At 40.5% G+C, this 19,216-nt stretch overlaps 1 protein-coding gene across 3 annotated transcripts in view; it reads right to left on the bottom strand.

The window, feature by feature from the left end:
* Positions 1–4,620: 4,620 nt before the first annotated feature.
* Positions 4,621–19,216, bottom strand: part of ASMTL (acetylserotonin O-methyltransferase like) — a 107,900-nt gene continuing 93,304 nt past the window's right edge. For all 3 annotated transcript variants that reach the window (XM_073616415.1, XM_073616417.1, XM_073616416.1), the window contains 3 exons: positions 14,810–14,953; positions 5,625–5,747; positions 4,621–5,536 (listed from right to left, as the gene is read on the bottom strand). In XM_073616415.1, coding sequence (XP_073472516.1) covers positions 5,331–5,536; positions 5,625–5,747; positions 14,810–14,953 — 473 coding nt within the window. In that variant the 3' untranslated portion in view covers positions 4,621–5,330. The remainder of the gene's footprint in view (positions 5,537–5,624; positions 5,748–14,809; positions 14,954–19,216) is intronic.

The following is a 19,216-nucleotide window of genomic DNA, read 5'->3' as shown; positions in this document are numbered from 1 at the left end:
GAGGAAAGCACTTATATCTCTTAAGAGAGGGTCTATTCAAAAGACCTATTAATTTTTTCAGACAATGCCACAACAGTGGCGTACCTGAACAAGCAAGGGGGCACTCGCTCAGAATCACTTCTGTCATTAACACAGCAAATTCTGTCCTGGGCGGAGATCTATGTCACTTCAGTAAGGTCAGTCCACATCAAGGGGTCAGAAAATGTGCTGGAGGACTATTTGAGCAGGGTGACCATCAGTTCCAACGGTTGTGAACTACATCAAGGCACATTCCAGGAGGTGGTGCTAAGATGGGGTCTCCCCACAGTGGATCTTTTTGCCTCCAGTCTCAACAGGAAACTGCCGGCATTCTCTCTGGAGAGAGAGACATAGTCCTTGGGGAAGGATGCTCTGTCCTTCCCGTGGGACTTCACTCTTATGCCTTCCCTCCTTTTCCCCTCTTACCCCTAGTGGTTTGGAAAATTATTCAGGACCGGGCAGAGGTTGTTCTGATTACCACCTGGTGGCCCAGGAGGAGTTGGTTCTCCTCTCTGAAGGCCCTATCTGTGTATCCTCCCTGGCCCCTACCAGTTTGGAAGGATCTGCTCCATCAGGGATCGGTGTTACACCCAAACCCTCAGACCTTCCATTTGACGGCCTGGAGGCTGAGCAGCGCATCCTACAGTTAAAGGGGTGTTCAGAGAGGGTTATTCAAACTATCCTGGACAGCCGTAAGTTGGTCAAGAGAAGAATCTATGGGAAAGTTTGGAAAACTTTTATTTCCTGGCAAAGGAAAGCTGGTTTAGATTCTTTTTCCACTCCCTGCATATTGGATTTTTTGCAGGGGGGAGTGGAAAAGGGGCTCTCTGTCAGCACCCTTAGGGTTCAGATTGCTGCCCTATCTTTGTTTACAGAGAGAAGATTAGCAGAAGATCCCCTAGTCAAGAGGTTCCTTTCAGCCAGATCTAGACATGCTCCCAGGGTTATCAAACATGTTCCTCCCTGGGATCTGTCGTTGGTATTAAATGCACTAACAAGGGCTCCTTTTGAGCCTTTGCATGAGGCTTCCCTGAAAATTATTTCTTTGAAGTTATCCTTGGCTATTACGTCAGGGAGAAGGATTTCTGGTCTCGAGTCTCTTTCCTGTAAAGATCCCTTCCTGAGGATTCTAGAGGACATGGTAGTGATTAGACCTGATCCTTTCTATTTACCCAAGGTTTCTTCCAACTTTCATAGGTCCCAGGAGATAGGCCTTCCTAGTTTCTGCACCTCTCCCAAAAATGCAGAAGAGGAAAGGTTTGGTCTTTTAGACGTAAGGAGATGTCTTCTGCTTTATCTAGAAAAGACCAGTGGTTTTAGGAGTTCCTCACAACTGTTGGTTTTGTTCAGTGGCCCCAAGAAAGGGTCCAAAGCATCTAAAAGTTCTATTGCTACGTGGATTAGGGGAGCTATCTGTGAGGCATATAAAGCGTCAGGTCGCACCCCTCCTGCTGGAATTAGGGCCCATTCAACGAGATCCATTGCCACATCATGGGCAGAAAGAGCGGGGGCTTCATGGGAAGAAATCTCTAAAGCTGCCGTCTGGTCCTCCTCTCATGCATTTGTCAAGCATTATAGAGTTCAGATGCTTTCCAGCCAGGATCTTTCCTTTGGTAGGAAAGTGCTTCAGGCTGTCGTCCCTCCCTAAGGTATAGAATCTTGCTTATCCTCTCAAGTAGCTGTCCTGGAAGGTGAGGGGGGAAAACCCCCGTTAGACTTACCGGCAACGGTATTTCCAGGAACCTTCCAGGACAGCGTCTATATTCCCACCCTATTCTATTTTTTCACTGGTCGACCATGTTTACCTGGTGGTGGTGTGTTTTATGGTTTCTGTTTTTTTCCTCTGCCGAGTGCACTTTTGGTGGAGATCTTCTAAACAACTGAGGGTCAGAGGAGAGGGAGGGGCCTTTTAAATTGTATCTGATTTCCTGTAGAGGGCAGAGCCAATCATCTCTCAAGTAGCTGTCCTGGAAGGTTCCTGGAAATACCATTACCGGTAAGTCTAACAGGGGTTTTATATATATATATATATATATATATATATATATATATATATATATATATATATATATGTGTGATTCTAGACTTTTGATTGCAGTGGGCGTGTGCGCACCCCCGATGGGCCGCTTCTGCTGTGATCATTTACAGCAGAAGCCAATCTGCGTGTGCCAGGCTCTCTATGTCGGCAATACACAGAGACCTGAAATATGTAAACAAGGCATATCTCAGTTGACAGGGGGAGGGGGTGGATCTTGTGTTCCTGCAAAGCAGGGACTAGAATCAATCTCTTCCTTTAGTAAAACAGTACTCTGTGTACACAAAAACACAGGCTAGGCACACAGTTAACCCATTAATCACCCTAGATATTAAACCCTTCCCAGCCAGTGTCTTTAGTAGAGTGACAGTGACATATTGTTAGCACTGATCACTGTATTAGTGTCAATGGTTCCCGCAAAATGTGTCAGATTGTCCGCCGCAATAACACAGGCCTGCTATAAGTTGCTGATTGCCCTCATTACGAGTATAAAAAAAAACAACATTTGCGTAAACCAATTAACATACCTGTATTGGGATTTTTTTGGTTTACCAAAAACATGTAGCAGAATATATATTGGTCTAAATTTATGAAGAAATTTGATTTTTTACTGGATGTGTTTTATAGCAGAAAGTAAAAAATATTGAGAAGCTTATCTGCTACTTCTCCTTTCACTCTCCAGTGACAGGGTGGGAGGAGGGAGGAGACTTTTAATGATTAATGAACTGCAGTGCAGAAAACTCGAGTCCCCTGCCCTGTCAAACTTGGACTGTGCTGTGCAAATTTTAGGAATGGACAGAAATATAAATCCTTTGGCAGACCTTATATGTATTACATCTGTGTATGTAGGCTTTTGCCTTAAGTTGAGCTTTATAGTACAGAGTTTTGGAAATAGATTAAAAAAACACATTTGGCCTCTGCCAATCATGTCCAAAGAAAGCAGCAATTGGTACTAAATGCCCAGAAATCTATTTTAGTATGTTTATCCAAGAAACAGCCAACATATGAGGCTTGTATAAACATACCATAATAGCAGAAAAAGTAAAAATAGAATCTAAAGTCTCAAACACTTAAGACTTCATACATGTACACGGGACGTTTTTACATCCTCTCCTGAACGATTTAACTTGACAGGAAGTAACCCACGCTTAAAAGTCCATTTTGCCACGTTTGCGTTTAGAAGCCTGTAAATGAAATGCGGCTAAACGCGAGTTACCGCATTTAGAAGCGTTTGGCGCTTGAAATGCCTCTAAACTCAGTTTCTGAACCCATTTTTTTGCATTACAAATAAAGCCCCTAAACTCAACTGCCTAGAAATGACTATAAAACGACCCTGTGTACATGTACAGATAAGATAACAGAGGAGAATTCAGAAGCAGTTGAAAAAAATGCCCAACTTCTCCTAAACGTCCGTTTACCAGCAGCAGTGTACATGAGGCCTAACTGTTACATACAATAAATACAAACACTGTATAAGGGTTACAACACAATGGGGGGTTATTTACTAAAGGCAAATCCACTGTGCACTTCCAAGCGCACTTGGTAGTGCAGTCGCTGTAGATCTCTGGGGGACATGCAAGGAAAATAAAAAACAGCATTTTTGCTTGTACATGATTGGATGATAAAATCAGCAGACCTTCCCCTCATTTCAGATCTACAGCGACTGCAATTCCGAGTGCATTTGTAGTGCAAAGTGGATTTGCCTTTAATAAATCAACCCTAATGTGTGTAACTACAAATAATAAAATGTCCAAATAACTTCTATAAAATTACAGATTATCTGGTCGCATTTCCATGTGAGCCAAATGTCTAATGAAACCACTCTTCCTTCTTAGACAACACTCCCACAGAGCAAAGCTCTATGATAAATAGAATGTAAACAATGGAAAGAAGTCAGTCTAGGTCCAGCAAAGTAGTTTTTTAGGCATAAACAAATTTAACTATTAACACTACTCTGAAGCTATTAGCATCTCACAGTGAAACTTTGCAATGTTGCCTAATGCTTATTAACCTTCCCCCATCAATGGTATATATGCGGCCTCTCGGCAGGTGGGCTTTAACGCTGAGAGGTCGTATATATATATATGCGGCCCTATGTAAACACTTTTCTGTGCCGAGATCCCCCCCCATAAAGACTGGTAAACTAAAATATTACATTTTTGTTCTTGGGCCTAAATACTCTTCAAAGTCAGATGTCCCAAATGGACAGGCATTCTACTGCTTTAAAAATGTACGACAAGTGTGTGAAACTGACCAATTGTGAATTATTTTTATATCTGGTGTATTTAGTAGATCTAATAAAGAATCATAACCAATGGCGAGTGCAAGACATCCATCTTTTTCTCTGGATACTTCCTTATTTAGGGTAAAGTAGTTCCTAAAGCACTTTTTCAAGCTAGACCGATGTAAAATGTAAATCCCAGTGTAATTTCATCTAAAAGCGATAAGGTAGAACTGCAACATTTAGACACCTTGCTGCAGAACCCCACAGATTGCTAGTGGGATTCTGGTACTACTTATCTAGATGTTTTACAGTCCATAAATCAACAGAAGAGTAAACAGATGAGTATGCTTTCTACCAACACTTTTATTAATTACCTTAACTCTTAACTTGAGTTGACAAAGAATTATGATAAAACTATTATACTTTATGTGTTCTGAAGATATTTGCATCCAATGATTTATTTATTTTTTTTTATAAAAAAAACAATAAAAAAAGTTGTTAATTAAAGAGACACTGATACTTCACCAGTTCAGAGCAAAGAAACATCCCAGTGGCCCACCACTTCCTTCCCTACACTACTTTGCTGCCTACCTGCTCTGTTGGTCTAATAGTGCGTTCCGGTACAGGGGGAACATGTGATCTCCCATTTGGCTGTGCTTCAGCCTGAGAAGCCAAATGCTAGGCACAAACACTATCACGTGGGTGGGGCAGTTATGTCATCCACCTGGGAAAGCACTGACGCAAGAGCTTATACAGGGTGAACTCCTGCACCGGAGATGTGGCAAAGGAATATAGATTGATAAGCTTACCTTACTGTGGGAGGGATTGGCTATAAGGAGGTACTGTCACTCTGCCCTAAACAGAAAGGTAACAGGGTCTCTTTAAAAGGATCATTATGCATAAGCCCAATTGCCCCCCCACCCCCCATAGCCAGCATCAGATGACCTCATCCAAGGATCGGCCATAGCTTCCATCCTCTACTGAGAAAATGGGAGGCAGTTGGGCTCAAGTAACATATAAGTGTAGTCATGTTTAGTATAACCTTCTTAAAACCTATCTTTTTACAGCCAGAATTGCATCTAAGAAGTTGCCAGTGTTCTTAACATGTACACTATTAAACCCATGACTTTCTAGAAGTTCCTTGTATTCTGTGCCACTTCTCTGCTTTCCTTCACTCATACTCAAAGACTGTAATAGTGCTCTGGGCTCCCTCTTTTCTTCATCCACAACAATTTCGGCAATAAGCAGAGCACCGTTTCCTAAAGAGAAAAAAATAAAAAGAGAAACATGAATATACCACAAAATGGTTTAAAAAATAAAATATTTTCCTAGGTATTTAAATTTTACCTGGGCTACAAGCTTCTGACACCTTCCTCAAAAGATGGTGTAATTTGTCTTCAGGTAGATGATGCAAGACTCTTGAAAAGATGTACAGATCGGCCTTTGGAAGAGCATCATCTAGAAAGTTACCTATGAGCAAAAGACATAGGCATAACATGAACATGAATACTAGAAGCCAACAAAAAAATTTAGCCAGGTGTCATGGAGAGTTGGGGAGGGTCACCCAGTGGTGCACTTGCACCCAGACTATGGAAATTAACTATTTACACATTCTTGGAAAGCAGTAAAAGAGCTTTAAAACAAGGCCTTACACACATTGCCCTAGCTGCTTGTAATGTGACATATTTTTTTCTTAAAGGATAACTCATCTTTTTGCAAAAAATGAAAAGGTGAACTAATTGACAACACCCTCCCCACGATACTGGTACACCCTCCCCACAATACTGGTACCTTATGTGAACTCCATTTTCCGATATCCTCTCCAGCCGGTAAAATGGTGTGGAACTTTAAAACTGCGCTAAAAAGCAATATGCTGTTGTACAGCCTCCAGCATATTGCTCAGAATCACGATTGCTCAGTCAGTCAGCACTGACCACATAATCAGGCTAATCAACAAGAACGTCTTTTTTGTTCTGGGACGTCATCCTGGAAGAAAGGAGACTCAAAAGAATTCTCACTGGTCACTGTAGTCATGTGGACAGCGTTGATCAATGAGCACTCGTCACTGGTTGAGCGTCCAGGATGGTGTAGTGATGTTTTAAAGTGCTGTATCATTATACCAGCTGGAGAGGGTGGCAGAAGATGGAGATCACATAAGGTACGTGCACTGAGAACTGGAGGGGTAGGAGGGTGTTGTGAGCTAGCAAATATTTTATTTTTTTTTGTGAGATGGCAAACTAACTCTTTAGCTCCTCAAATATCACAGCAAAAACTCTAAAGATGGATTTTAGTCAGTTTCTTACAACTTAGAACAAACCTGCTGGTTGTTTACATTAGAGGGTTGGCAGCCTGACAAAATCCACGCACATAGACCCATTCCACATAGGGCAGGCTCCATTGGAGTCCGCCTGCTCAGCAGGGAATCTGTCCACTGATCCTCGATGAGCAGGTAGATGGCTGGTCCATGTCTGCTCCGCTTATGCACAGTGGACTCAGACACAGCTTGCTGTCCTCTATGGGCGGTCAGATGTAAACAGAAGGTAGTCCGCTTACACCCGGCTGCGATCAAATCCAATCCGCCAGACGGTTGGAGAATGGATCCCCATCTGTCTGTTTTTAGCAGACAGGATCAGATTAGATGTCAGAGGGTGTCAACGGATCTGCCGCTGCATAGAGGAGGCAGGATTGGTGGATCGGGTCCACTTGAACAACTGACAGGCGGACCCGATCTGTCAGCCCAAGATAAAGGGCCCTTAGTCTGCATTAACAATACAGTAGTGTGTGAATGCGTTTGATTTTGTGTGCATTCACAAAACATGCAAAAAACGAATTTCATGCTTGTGGTGCCATTCAATGCTAAAAGAATTATGGATTTTTTTAAAACAAACATACATTATACTCACCTAGGTGAATGCAGCATTGATCTGATGCTGCATCTGTCACCTCTGTCTCTACAGTGAAAACTGAGCGACTGAGCAGAGAGCCATGACTGTCAGTCAGTGGCTCTCTGCTCTCCACTCTAGTGCTCTCTGGAGCGCTAGGCTGTGGTGGGACGAGAGGGGCTGACTCAGGCTCTTGGTGGATTGCTGAGTGGTTGAGCCAGGTGCCGGTCCAGGGTTCCAGGTGCTGGTCCAGGCTCTGAAAAAATCCCAACCCTATGGTTGGGATTTTTTCAGAGCCTGGGCTGGCTCTGTGACAACAGCCAACAGAGGGTTTTAGCCTGCGGTCAGCTGAAAATGGGTTGCAGGAGTGCAGATCAAACTGCACTCCTGTGATCTATAGAAGAATAGCCAAAACAGCTTCAGCTATACTTCTGCTTTAATGGTACCCAAACATGGCAAGCAAACATGCAAAACTCAAAAAGATACTTGAACATCTGTGCCACATTTGTGACGTGTAGGGCAGCCCATTGAAATTAATGGACTGACCTATGCATAAAAGCACAACCCACTACATAGCATGAATGGGGACTTGCATTGCTTTGCCTCTATTGTGAACTTTTGAAAATAAATTTCGCCGCAACGTATATAGCTGCAGAGGTGAAAAATTACTTAAAGTGCTTTTACTGGTTGTTCAAACTGTAAATACTTTAGTGTGCACAGTCTAAACATAGGTTCACTTTAGTGTCAGCACACAAACAGAATTTCATGTGAATTTTTGGAGTTACTCTGATCCCAACTCATGCTGCACTCAACACCTGTAGTGCTGGGTTCTAAGCCACAATGCAGGATTAAAGTTTACCTCTAGCCAAAATGTATTTTGTACCTAATTTTGCTAAGTGCTGGGAAGCTGTTTGTACCCAAATTTTAGCTTTAGACAATAATAATTGTAGTTCCCTAGAATATAAGACTTAAAAGGAACTTGTCAGAAAGAAAAAGGCCCGAGAAGCCTTAGATGGAAGCTGTATTTCACAAACTTTCACTGACAAGTGATACAACTTGCAGTAAAGCTGTATCAGTCACTTTCATAGCATATGCATAGAAAGTCACAGAATGGAAACTTCAATTTGAGTCTTCTTGCACCAGGAGTACCATTTGACAACTTTCCTTTAGGTGATTTCAATTAAAATTAATATACAGTAATTCCACTCTCCAACTCTTACACACAGTACTTCTGTGAAAATACAACACAGATTAAAGGATGGTTATAATTAGTACGCTATACTTGAACAGACATACAGTATATTTAGAGTAGATCCCAGAAACAGAAGTCATTTTGAGGATATGGATTAACCAGCTATGGTAGAAAACATCCCATACAGCAGATACAAAATTTACGGTAACTGATCCACAGATATTAGTTATAGTCATTAGCTTAGAGACATCACAAGTCTCTTAAGAATGTCCACTTTTTTATCAGAATGTTTGCAAAGTATAGACGAGTTACTCAACTTCCCTTTTCCAAGTAACAGACAGTTCTCATTATTATTTGGAATACACAACGCACGTGCAATATGGTGTTTGGCTATTTTCTCTTAAACTCCCTGACATGTTTTGTAAGTTCTTACAGCACATCGGCAATGCTGGACACAATGTTTGCTACAAAGATAGGTAGGGAAAGTAGGAAATGCCCTTATGTTTTCAGTTATAAAATATTTAAAAGCAAAACTCTAGGCTAGCAGCTAAATGTACAGTTGAAGTATGTGTACAGTTTTGTAAATGATATTTTAAATAGAAATAGTGGTGCTATAAATCACATCAATACAATGATACCAAAAAATGTATAAAAAAAAAGGATAAAAATAAAATTAAAGAAGAAAGTGGATGAAATGAATCACCCACTAGTGCTAATAAACTCAAACAATGCATAAATATAGTGTCTGTGATAGTTCTAATACAGTTCCCCCTCCAATGATGAACGGGAAATCATTAAACTAATAAACATAAATAAATAAGAAAGTGAATAGGTGATAAAACAATGTTGAATAATAATATTGATGATGATGACAAGTCCGTGCAAACTTATATGGAAATATGATGAAAAAAGTTCATGCAAAGTACTGCGTGTCAAAAGAGTGAATAAAGAAATCTTCCAATACAATAAAACTGTCTTCCACCACACCGACTGATTGTGATCCACTCTTATGGAGCCGCACTCACCAAAAAATATTGCCTTGCACTCTCATGCTCAGCATATAGGCAGTAACACAGCCCCCCCGAGGCTAATCAAGATAAGAGGAACTGTGATCAAGGCGAGTGAAGTTCTTCAATTTACAGCAATACTCATCGTGAGGAGATGTATCCACATGAAAAGAGACAATGCTTCCAATAGTGTGATACCGTAGAAAAGATTTTATTAAGGGTCGTGGCTGTACGGCAACCTATCATCTGCTTGTGACATGTGACGTGTTACGCTGTGTACCGGTCGACTAAGATCACCTCGCGCTGCTTAGGATCCAATGAAGGGAAGGGTGAAGTTTAAATACTGCATCCCAGGTCCGTCGTGACCATAGTACACTGCCACAGCTTGTTACATGGAGCTTTTCTGTACACCCTAAATTATTAGAAGAGTGTGAGTACAATGATTGAAGACCTTGTGTGTGTATTTTAATTAAATCTTTTCTACGGTATCACAGTGCAAGGCAATATTTTTTGGTGAGTGCGGCTCCATAAGAGTGGATCACAATCACAGTCGGTGTGGTGGAAGACAGTTTTATTGTATTGGAAGATTTCTTTATTCACTCTTTTGACACACAGTACTTTGCATGGACTTTTTTCACCATATTTCCATATAAGTTTGCACGGACTGTTGTCATCATCATCAATATTATTATTCAACATTGTTTTATCACCTGTTCATTTTCTTATTTATTTATGTTTATTAGTTTAATGATTTCCCGTTCATCATTGGAGGGGGAACTGTATTAACTATCACGAACACTATATTTATGCATTGTTTGAGTTTACTAGCACTAGTGGGTGATTCATTTCATCAACTTTCTTCTTTAATTTTATTTTTATCCTTTTTTATTTCTACATTTTTTGGTATCATTGTATTGATGTGATTTATAGCGCCACTATTTCTATTTGAAATATCATTTACATACCATTTTATATAAGTTGGCAGCTTTAGTTCATTTTTGGTTTTACAGCGGAGCGCAGTGGTGGATTTTCAAGTCTTGTTGCGCGGTACTTGAACACCAATTTTTTATGTGTACCGTTTTACCTACCAAAGGATTTAAGATTCTGGTCAGCCAGTCTTGTTGCACACAATTTTAAGATTTCACATACAGACAGGTGAAACACAGTTAACAAGCTCACATCTCTGCTTCCTGCAAGCCCAGTGGATAGGAAATGATCACCTGTGTCTTGGGTACAAGGAACTGACCCAGAAAGCAGCTTTAAACCAGGAAGTAGAAGATTTACCTTTCTGAATAAGAGAAGTGTGGATATCACAAGAATGGCCATCCAAAAATCACTTGGTTTTACAGTAATACAATACAGTAATAGCTTGGATTATGAGCATAATTTGTTCCTAAAGCATGCATCTAATCCAAAGCACTTGTATATCAAGGAAAATTTTCCCATAAGTAGTAATGGAAACTCAGATGATTCGTTTAACAACCACTGCTGGTGTATGCAGTACTGTATGTGGCCAGAGATGCAGGGCGCTGGTGACGCTCTGAGACACTCGGGAACTGTTGACACTTTCGGGCGCTCCAATGCACGCTACACCCACCTCACCCAGCTGGGAGTGTCTTGGAGTGTCTGAGTTCTCCAGTGCCCCTGGACCTCTGGCCACATACGGTAATACATACACCAGCGGCTTGAGTCCTGCTTGTCTTGCGAGACAGCAAGTCAGGATTTTAAAAAAAATATAGCTCTTCTTGTGAAACGCTCGTATACCGCGTTACTCACAAACCAAGGTATCACTGTACTGTGTAAATATACAAGATCAAATAACGACGTGGCACTGGATCCAAGATGACACTGGACTTCACAAAGAGCTGAGACACATGGCATTACTGTTCATCAATTTTCGTACTACTCAGGTTTTTATAAGATCACATTTTTTGCTAAATTTGCAAGAGTATGACCTCATGCACCCAGAGAGGGGATTTACTAAAACTGGTGCACACAGAATCTGGTACAGCTGTGCATAGTAACCAATCAGCTTTTAACTTCAGCTTGTTCAATTAACCACTTAAGGACCAGCCTCGTTTTGAAATTTAGGTGTTTACATGTTTAAAACAGGTTTTTTTGCTAGGAAACTATAGAACCCCCAAACATTATATATTGTTTTTTCTAACACCCTAGAGAATAAAATGGCGGTCATTGCAATACTTTTTTCACACCATATTACCGCAGCGGTCTTACATGCGTGCTTTTTTTGGAAAAAATTCACTTTTTTGAATAAAAAAATAAGACACCAGTAAAGTTAGCCCAATTTTTTTTATATTGTGAAAGATAATGTTACACCGAGTAAATTGATACCCAACATGTCACGCTTCAAAATTGCGCCCGCTCGTGGAATGGCGTCAAACTTTTACCCTCAAAAATCTCCATAGGCGACGTTTTAAAAAAAAAAAAAGTGTCACTTTTATTCCTATTATAAGGAATGTAAACATCCCTTGTAAAAGAAAAAGCATGACAGGACCTCTTAAATATGAGATCTGGGGTCAAAAAGACCCGAGATCTCATATTTACACTAAAATGCAATAAGAAAAAAAAAAAAAGTCATTTAAAAAAAATGACATTGAAAAAAAATGTGCCTTTAAGACATTTGGGCGGAAGTGACGTTTTGACGTCGCTTCCGCCCTGCAGTGTCATGGAGACGAGTGGGCGCCATCTTAGCCTCACTCATCTCCAGGCACAGCAAGGAGACAGACGCGATCACCTCCGCCGCTACCGAAAGGCTCCGGTAAGCGGCGGGAAGCAAAAAGCCATTTATTGAACACGTTTATGCGCAGTTGTGTGTAAATGCGCTCTACTGACCAGAAATATCAATTTATTCTGCCTGTTGGGAATGCAAGAACACTCAAACAGTATACACATCTAGCGTTTATTTGCGATCAGGTGTTTTTCTGCTAAAACGCTTCTCTCAAGAATGCTTTGGTGTTTTTTTTTGTCTTTCCGGAGAAGTCTGGCCAGAAGTGGTCTTCATGGAAGAATTTCGGCCAAAAGCCATACCTCTGATGTGGAAACAAGGCTAAGTGACTCAACTATGCATGGAAACATAGGAGTGGTGTGCAAACAAATGTCAGCAGGTGCTCTAGACTGATGAGGTAAAATTTAAAATATCTGGCTGTACCAGGAGGCAGTTTGTTTGCTGAAGGGCTGGGAAGTGGTACAATAATGAGTGTCTACAGGCAACAGAGAAGCATGATAGAGGTTTCTTGCAAGTTTGGGGCTGCATTTCTACAAATGGAGTTGGAGATTTGGTTAGGATCAATGGTGTCCTCAATACGGAGAAATATAGGCAGATAGTTATACATCATGCCATACTACTTTAGTGTAAAGAAGAACAAGCAGTCCTGGAAGTGATGGTTTGGCCCCCACAGAGCCCTGATCTCTACATCAAGGCTTTCTGTCTGGGATTACATGAAGACAGAAGTATTTGAGGCAGCCTACATCCACAGAAGATCTGTGGTTAGTTTTCCAGGATGTTTGGAACAACCTACCTGTCAAGTTCCTTTAAAAACTGTGTGCAAGCGTACCTAGAAGAATTGATGCTGTTGGCGCACACCAAATATTGGTTTGATTTGGATTTTTCTTCTGTTCATTTACTTTCCATTTTGTTAATTGATAAAAAAATAAACTATTAACACTTCTATTTCTGAAAGCATTCCTAATTTCCAGCATTTTTTCCATGCCTGCCTAAAACTTTTGCACAGTAGTGTACTTCTCTTGCCCTGGCTACCAAACTGCAAGAGGTGACATCACCATCCTTTTCAGCAAATTCCCAGGCATTGCTGAGTCCCCCAAATCTCACAAGAAGATACACCAACACAGTGCAGTAGTATGTTCTTTTGAGATTTTGGGTACTCTGCAATTCTTGGTATATCGCCAATAAGGAGACAGTGACAACATCTTTGCCTAGTCGCTGTGAGTAACTAGCAATTAACTAACTCCCCATATAGTTTTTTTCCCATTTTCTTCTAGTGTTTTTTTCTTTGGCTTTGAAGGTGCTGTGAAATAAAAAAAAAAAAAAATAGGACTTTGCATTTTTGGTGCAAAATCCACTTTAAAGTGGTGTTCCACCCAAAAAAAAAAAAATGAATGTGCCTAAAAAAAAAATAAAAAAAAAACATTTGGAAATTTCTTTTTTCTTTACTCACCTCTAAATGGCTGTTGCTAGGGGGTCCCTCGTAGTCTGCCTCTTTCAGTGTCTGGGCTGGTGACATCACTTCCCCTTGGCACAGGAAGGGCTCAGCTCTGCTCCCTTCCTCATGTCAATCATCTGGGACCCATTACAGGTCCCAGATGACTGAGCGGCCAATCACGGCGCGCGGCGTCGCTCACGCATGCGCAGTGGGTGCCCGGCTGTAAAGCCACAGCCCGGTGCCCACAGTTGCAATGCTGGCGCCGCCGAACGGAGGGGGAGACGAGCGGGGCTTCGATCCCCCGCATCGCTGGACCCTGGGACAGGTAAGTGTCCAATTAAAAGTCAACAGCTGCAGTATTTGTAGCTGCTGACTTTTAATTTTTTTTTTTTTTTTTTTTAAATGGGAACTCCTTTTTAAGTACTTGAGAACCTGTAGCGTTATATAAACATCGAGGAGACTTTGTTAAGCCTTTAGAACATTTGGAAAAAAAAAAATCAGTCTTCCCTCCCTTTTGCTTTAGAGATCCTACATGAGTGCATTAAATGGTGTTGATTGAGATAGCAGACTGCACAGTAACAAAGCAGAAAGATCACCTTATAAAATGTTAAAGAAAAAATAGCTAATCAGTCATCGATAGCATTTTTTAGATAAAAACATCAAATACCATTGTGAAATTTTCAATGAATGTTTGGAGGCCATTTTTTCTAATGTTGGTTAAATCATAAAAACGTCAACCATTTTTTTTTTTTTATTTCAAAAGAGTTTTTTTTTTTTTTTTTTTAATTCTGGCAGGTTTTGATTTCAGTCCATGAGCCTACTTTCAAAAGTTAACCTCACTTCCCGTCCTTGTGACACCCTGACAAAAACTGGAGAATTTGGTTGTCACTGGAACAAGAAGACACAGGCAGAAATTTAAAACACTGTCATACGTTCTGATCTATACCTATTCCACTAAATATGTTTTTTTTGGTTTTATCTGTGTCCCTATGAACAGTATGCAGATAAAAGGGAGTTGAGGGACCAAGAAGGAATAATCAAGTTCTGCAAGATATGGTCTGCTGCAGGCTACAATACTACATTTAAAAAAATACCATTCCATAGGAGAAACATTTCCAATTATGGGTATTCGTGAAACACCGTAAGCCAGCAATATCAAATGCTCTTGCTTTCAGTCCTCAACACAACCATTGTGGATGAAAACAAAAAAATAAGTTGGACATATTTACTACATGACCTGTAGTGATATCTTCAAAAAAAAAAAAATTACCTGAGATGAATATTATACGACTGGAGTCCAATTTTTCAGGCTGGAATTGAGTAACATTTTTAATAACTTCAGGAAGGTCTAAAACTTTGACTTTCATCTCTGGGTACGTCGAAGTCAGTTCATGAGCAAGGGCACCAGTGCAACCTTTATAAAAGAACAATACACAACTGCAATTAAGCACATACGGTTTATTGCCAGACACTATCATTTTCTTAATAAACCTAAACAGTAATTAACAACAAAACATAGGTTGCGAAGTCCAATTATTTCCATAACATATTCAAGAAAGTTTAAAATAGGATTCACATTCCAATGCTGCATATCTGGAAAACACAGCCTTGGCCCTGTATAGCATCCTGCGGCTAACCACAACTGTTGCACCCAGTGCCAAGGTGAGTGCCCGAGTAGGATCCAGTCCCCGAAGCACATTGTAGGCTGTTCCCACAGTGTGGGGTCTGGTTACAGTTTTCAAGGTATTACCGAGGTTACACCAATCCAGATGCACTGCTTCTAGTGTTATAAAAGAAACCAGTGAAGAATTGATTGAAGAACCCAAAATAAGGGCAAAATAAAGAAACCAGGTGAAGCATAGAAGACTTTTTCAAAGGGGAGAAGAGGTCCATCACCTAAACACACTAGTAAATAGGACTCACGGAGCGGTGTAGAGTTATAGGAGTATGCACAGGGGGCTTGCACAGCAAAGCTTTTGTCAGTGTCCAATCACCTAAATGTAGTAACCTATAACCCGGGGCCTATGAATAGCCTGTATCCTGTACTGTACATTTAGGATACACAGGTTTTGTTGGGCATTACCGCAATGCCAAAACTGCGGTGCATCATGGTGTAGTTAATTCTGACTGGCCTTCTCGTACCACCACATACAGATGGGAACCATCTGTGAGTTGTGTTCTGCACTGAAAAGAAAGGTACAGTGTCAGTGAATACCTGCACTGCCCCGCACTGGCAGTCTATTAAAAAAAAATTATTTAAAAAAAAATCCCTCCGAGATCCATTTGTACCTTTTGTAGACGTCAATGTGAATCCATACTACTTGTATGGCAAAGACATGGCAGATGTATATCAGATGCCCTTAGGCATGCACAACTCAACTTTTATTCAGCGCTTCAGTAGATCACAGTAAGTGGCACCGACTCTTTCAAAAGCTAGCCTTATTACAAATGTCATACACAAAAATAGCAGTGTTTAAAGAGCCACAAAAACAAATAAGTATAAAGCGTTTCACTCTCACAAGTCTTGGCCATTCTGAACCAGCAAACCTCCTGCACACAATTTTTTTATGGAGCTAGCCTTGCCCTCCCACACATTCCTGTTGGCCAGTGAGCCAGCCCATTATAGCAATGCACCAATAGAAAGATAATGGGAAGAGCTCTGACACTACCTGCTCAGAACATCCCAGCATTCGGCATGCAAGAAGCAATTAGTATTGCTGTAGGTGTGTGCAACTCAGGGTGCACGTTATATCTGTAAGCAGCATTATTCATTTTCCTAAAGTGACAGATTCACTGTCGCCATAATCTTCTGGTAGGGGTTGACAGGAGGAGGAAGACTTCACCCAAACCAGCAGACAACAGCACAAGGGACACATCACACTGATGGTAAGTACAGTGCCTTGTGCTGATTTTTTTTTTTAAACTAAACTAAGGTTTTAACATTACGGCTGACCTGCTTAGCTCATACAGAGGGTACAATCTAAAATCAGCATTTAAAAAAAACAAAACAAAACAAAAAAAACCTTAAACTTTAGAGCTGAAAACACAAGGCCAGTACTATAAACTATATACTATTATTGCAGGGTTTACCTTATTCTTTTTTGCAGGCAAACTGGGATAATATCTACGTTATACTTGTTACATGTTCTCATTCACATAGCATAACTTAAAGCGGAACTAATCCCATAGATTGAACAGTTTCAAAAAACAGCTACATTCCTGGAATGCTGGGAATGCTAACTGTCACATTAGTTGTGCTCTCAACCAAACTGTCAAACCATCAAATGGCTGGTGTCATAACTGATCACATGTGCAGTTGCTCATCAAACAGAGGCTAAGATGGCAGCTTCCCATGGCTGAAAAGAATAGGTGGGTTTAGTATAGTTTTAAAGCAGTATAGTCTATAGTCACGGTATACACATTCATTTTATAAAATCAAAAATGCAACAATACAAAAAATGGTTACGGTTGACAAACCAATATAAGCTTACTTGAAAAAATCTATCATGTTGTGAGTGCGGTCTTTCTGTTGGCCCTCACTTTTCACAACTTCCTGGATTCTTTCAATGCTTTGCAGCTTCTCCTCTACTCTTTACATTTTCTACTCTTTTCCATTTCTAAAGACTACATATCCTATGGTACCTTGCTGGCTGCAACCAGAAATTCCTGTACTGACTCCGCCTCCTGAATCTCCTCTCAGCACCTCTGTAGGTCAGAAGGCAGACTCTGTAAAATGCGTTACACAGCTGTGCCTACTCGCAGGGCATAGTGACTACAGAGTTCAAGGAAGTAAATGTGTGGGGATCTTACAAACATCAAGATTGCTCAGAATAATGGGAGTAGGCTACACATAATTGAAAAGCAATGTGGAAATAAATATATGATTTTACATTTTGACCATCGTTATGCTTTAAAAAAATAAATAAATTGCTGCGTAGATAGTAAAACGGATGTAAAGTCCGCTATAATTTTAATTTTTTTTTAAGGCCCCCCCGGTGGGTTATGCCCTAATGTACTAGTATGCACAGCATATTAGTACATTATGGCAGACTTACCTGTCAAATGGTGTCCTCCAGTGCAGCGCTGGGACCGTTCCGGAGGGCCAGTGTCGCTTCCACTGTCGCCCGGTCTTCGGTCAATTGATAGGCCAGGCTGTGATGATGCCACTCCCACCATGACGATGGGTGCATGGGCCCACAGGAGTCACATCACTGCAGCACGGATTCGGGCCGTAAATGTTCGCTGAGCTTCGCATCTCAGTGAGCATGACAGCTGACAGGCAGAAGGATGCATTTATGGCAGAAGAGACCAATAGGGTCTCTTCTGTCATAAATACCCTGCCAGTCAGTCATTTGATTAAAATACAAGTTTACTTCCACTTTAATTGCTCTTTTCTGAAAACTCTAAAACTGAAGTGGGCAGATCTAAATTATCGTTTGCAAACTATATTTGAATATCATCTGTTCTAACAAGTGGATAAAGGACTTTGTATCTGGGTTTTTTCATTGCATGTTAATGGAGGGAAAACTCAGAGTGTTTCACTTTTTAGCCGGCCATACAGGGATCGAAATTTGGCCAGGCACTGGCCAACAGTCAATCCATTAATGGGCAGGCTGATTGTATCCAAGTTGATCCATTGATCGACTTGGGTACAACCAGCCTGTTGGATTTTTTACATGTGATTACTGCCGGTGGCTATATTCGCTAGCAGTAATCATTGTGTACTGTTGGCTGGGAAGGCTCCCTGCACCCGCAAAACACAATAGCGCTGTGTGAGGCATTCCCCAACAAAACTGACTGTGTTGATGGGGGAATCAAGCAATTTTCTTTCCTTCCACACGTGATGAAAAAAAAAAAAAAAAAATCTATATGCTTCTTTTGTCCATGAGGACAGATTGCGTCTCCTCTCATTTCAAATTGTGCAGAGTAGCCTTAGGCCTGCACCAAAATCTAGAAAGGCGAAAAAAAAATAAAAATGTAATATATATACACAATGGGGGACGGAAAGTATTCATACCCCCTTAAATTTTTCACTCTTTGTTATATTGCAGCCATTTGCTAAAATCATTTAAGTTAATTTTTTTCCTCATTAATGTACACACAGCACCCCATATTGACAGAAAAACACTGAATTATTGACATTTTTGCAGATTTATTAAAAAAGAAAAACTGAAATATCACATGGTCCTAAGTATTCAGACCCTTTGCTGTGACACTCATATATTTAACTCAGGTGCTGTCAATTTCTTCTGATTATTTTTTAGATGGTTCTACACCTTCATTTGAGTCCAGCTGTGTTTGATTATACTGATTGGACTTGATTAGGAAAGCCACACACCTATCTATATAAGACCTTACAGCTCACAGTGCATGTCAGAGCAAATGAGAATCATGAGGTCAAAGGAACTGCCTGAAGAGCTCAGAGACAGAACTGTGGCAAGGCACAGATTTGATATTTCAGTTTTTCTTTTTTAATAAATCTGCAAAAATGTCAATAATTCTGTGTTTTTCTGTCAATATGGGGTGCTGTGTGTACATTAATGAGGAAAAAAATTAACTTAAATGATTTTAGCAAATGGCTGCAATATAACAAAGGGTGAAAAAAGGGGGTATGAATACTTTCCGTCCCCATTGTGTATATATATATTACATTTTTATTTTTTTTCGCCTTTCTAGA

Source organism: Aquarana catesbeiana, linkage group LG02 (assembly GCF_042186555.1).
Source record: "Aquarana catesbeiana isolate 2022-GZ linkage group LG02, ASM4218655v1, whole genome shotgun sequence".
NCBI classification, from domain to species: Eukaryota; Metazoa; Chordata; class Amphibia; order Anura; family Ranidae; genus Aquarana; species Aquarana catesbeiana.
This window is presented reverse-complemented; position numbering and strand designations above follow the sequence as displayed.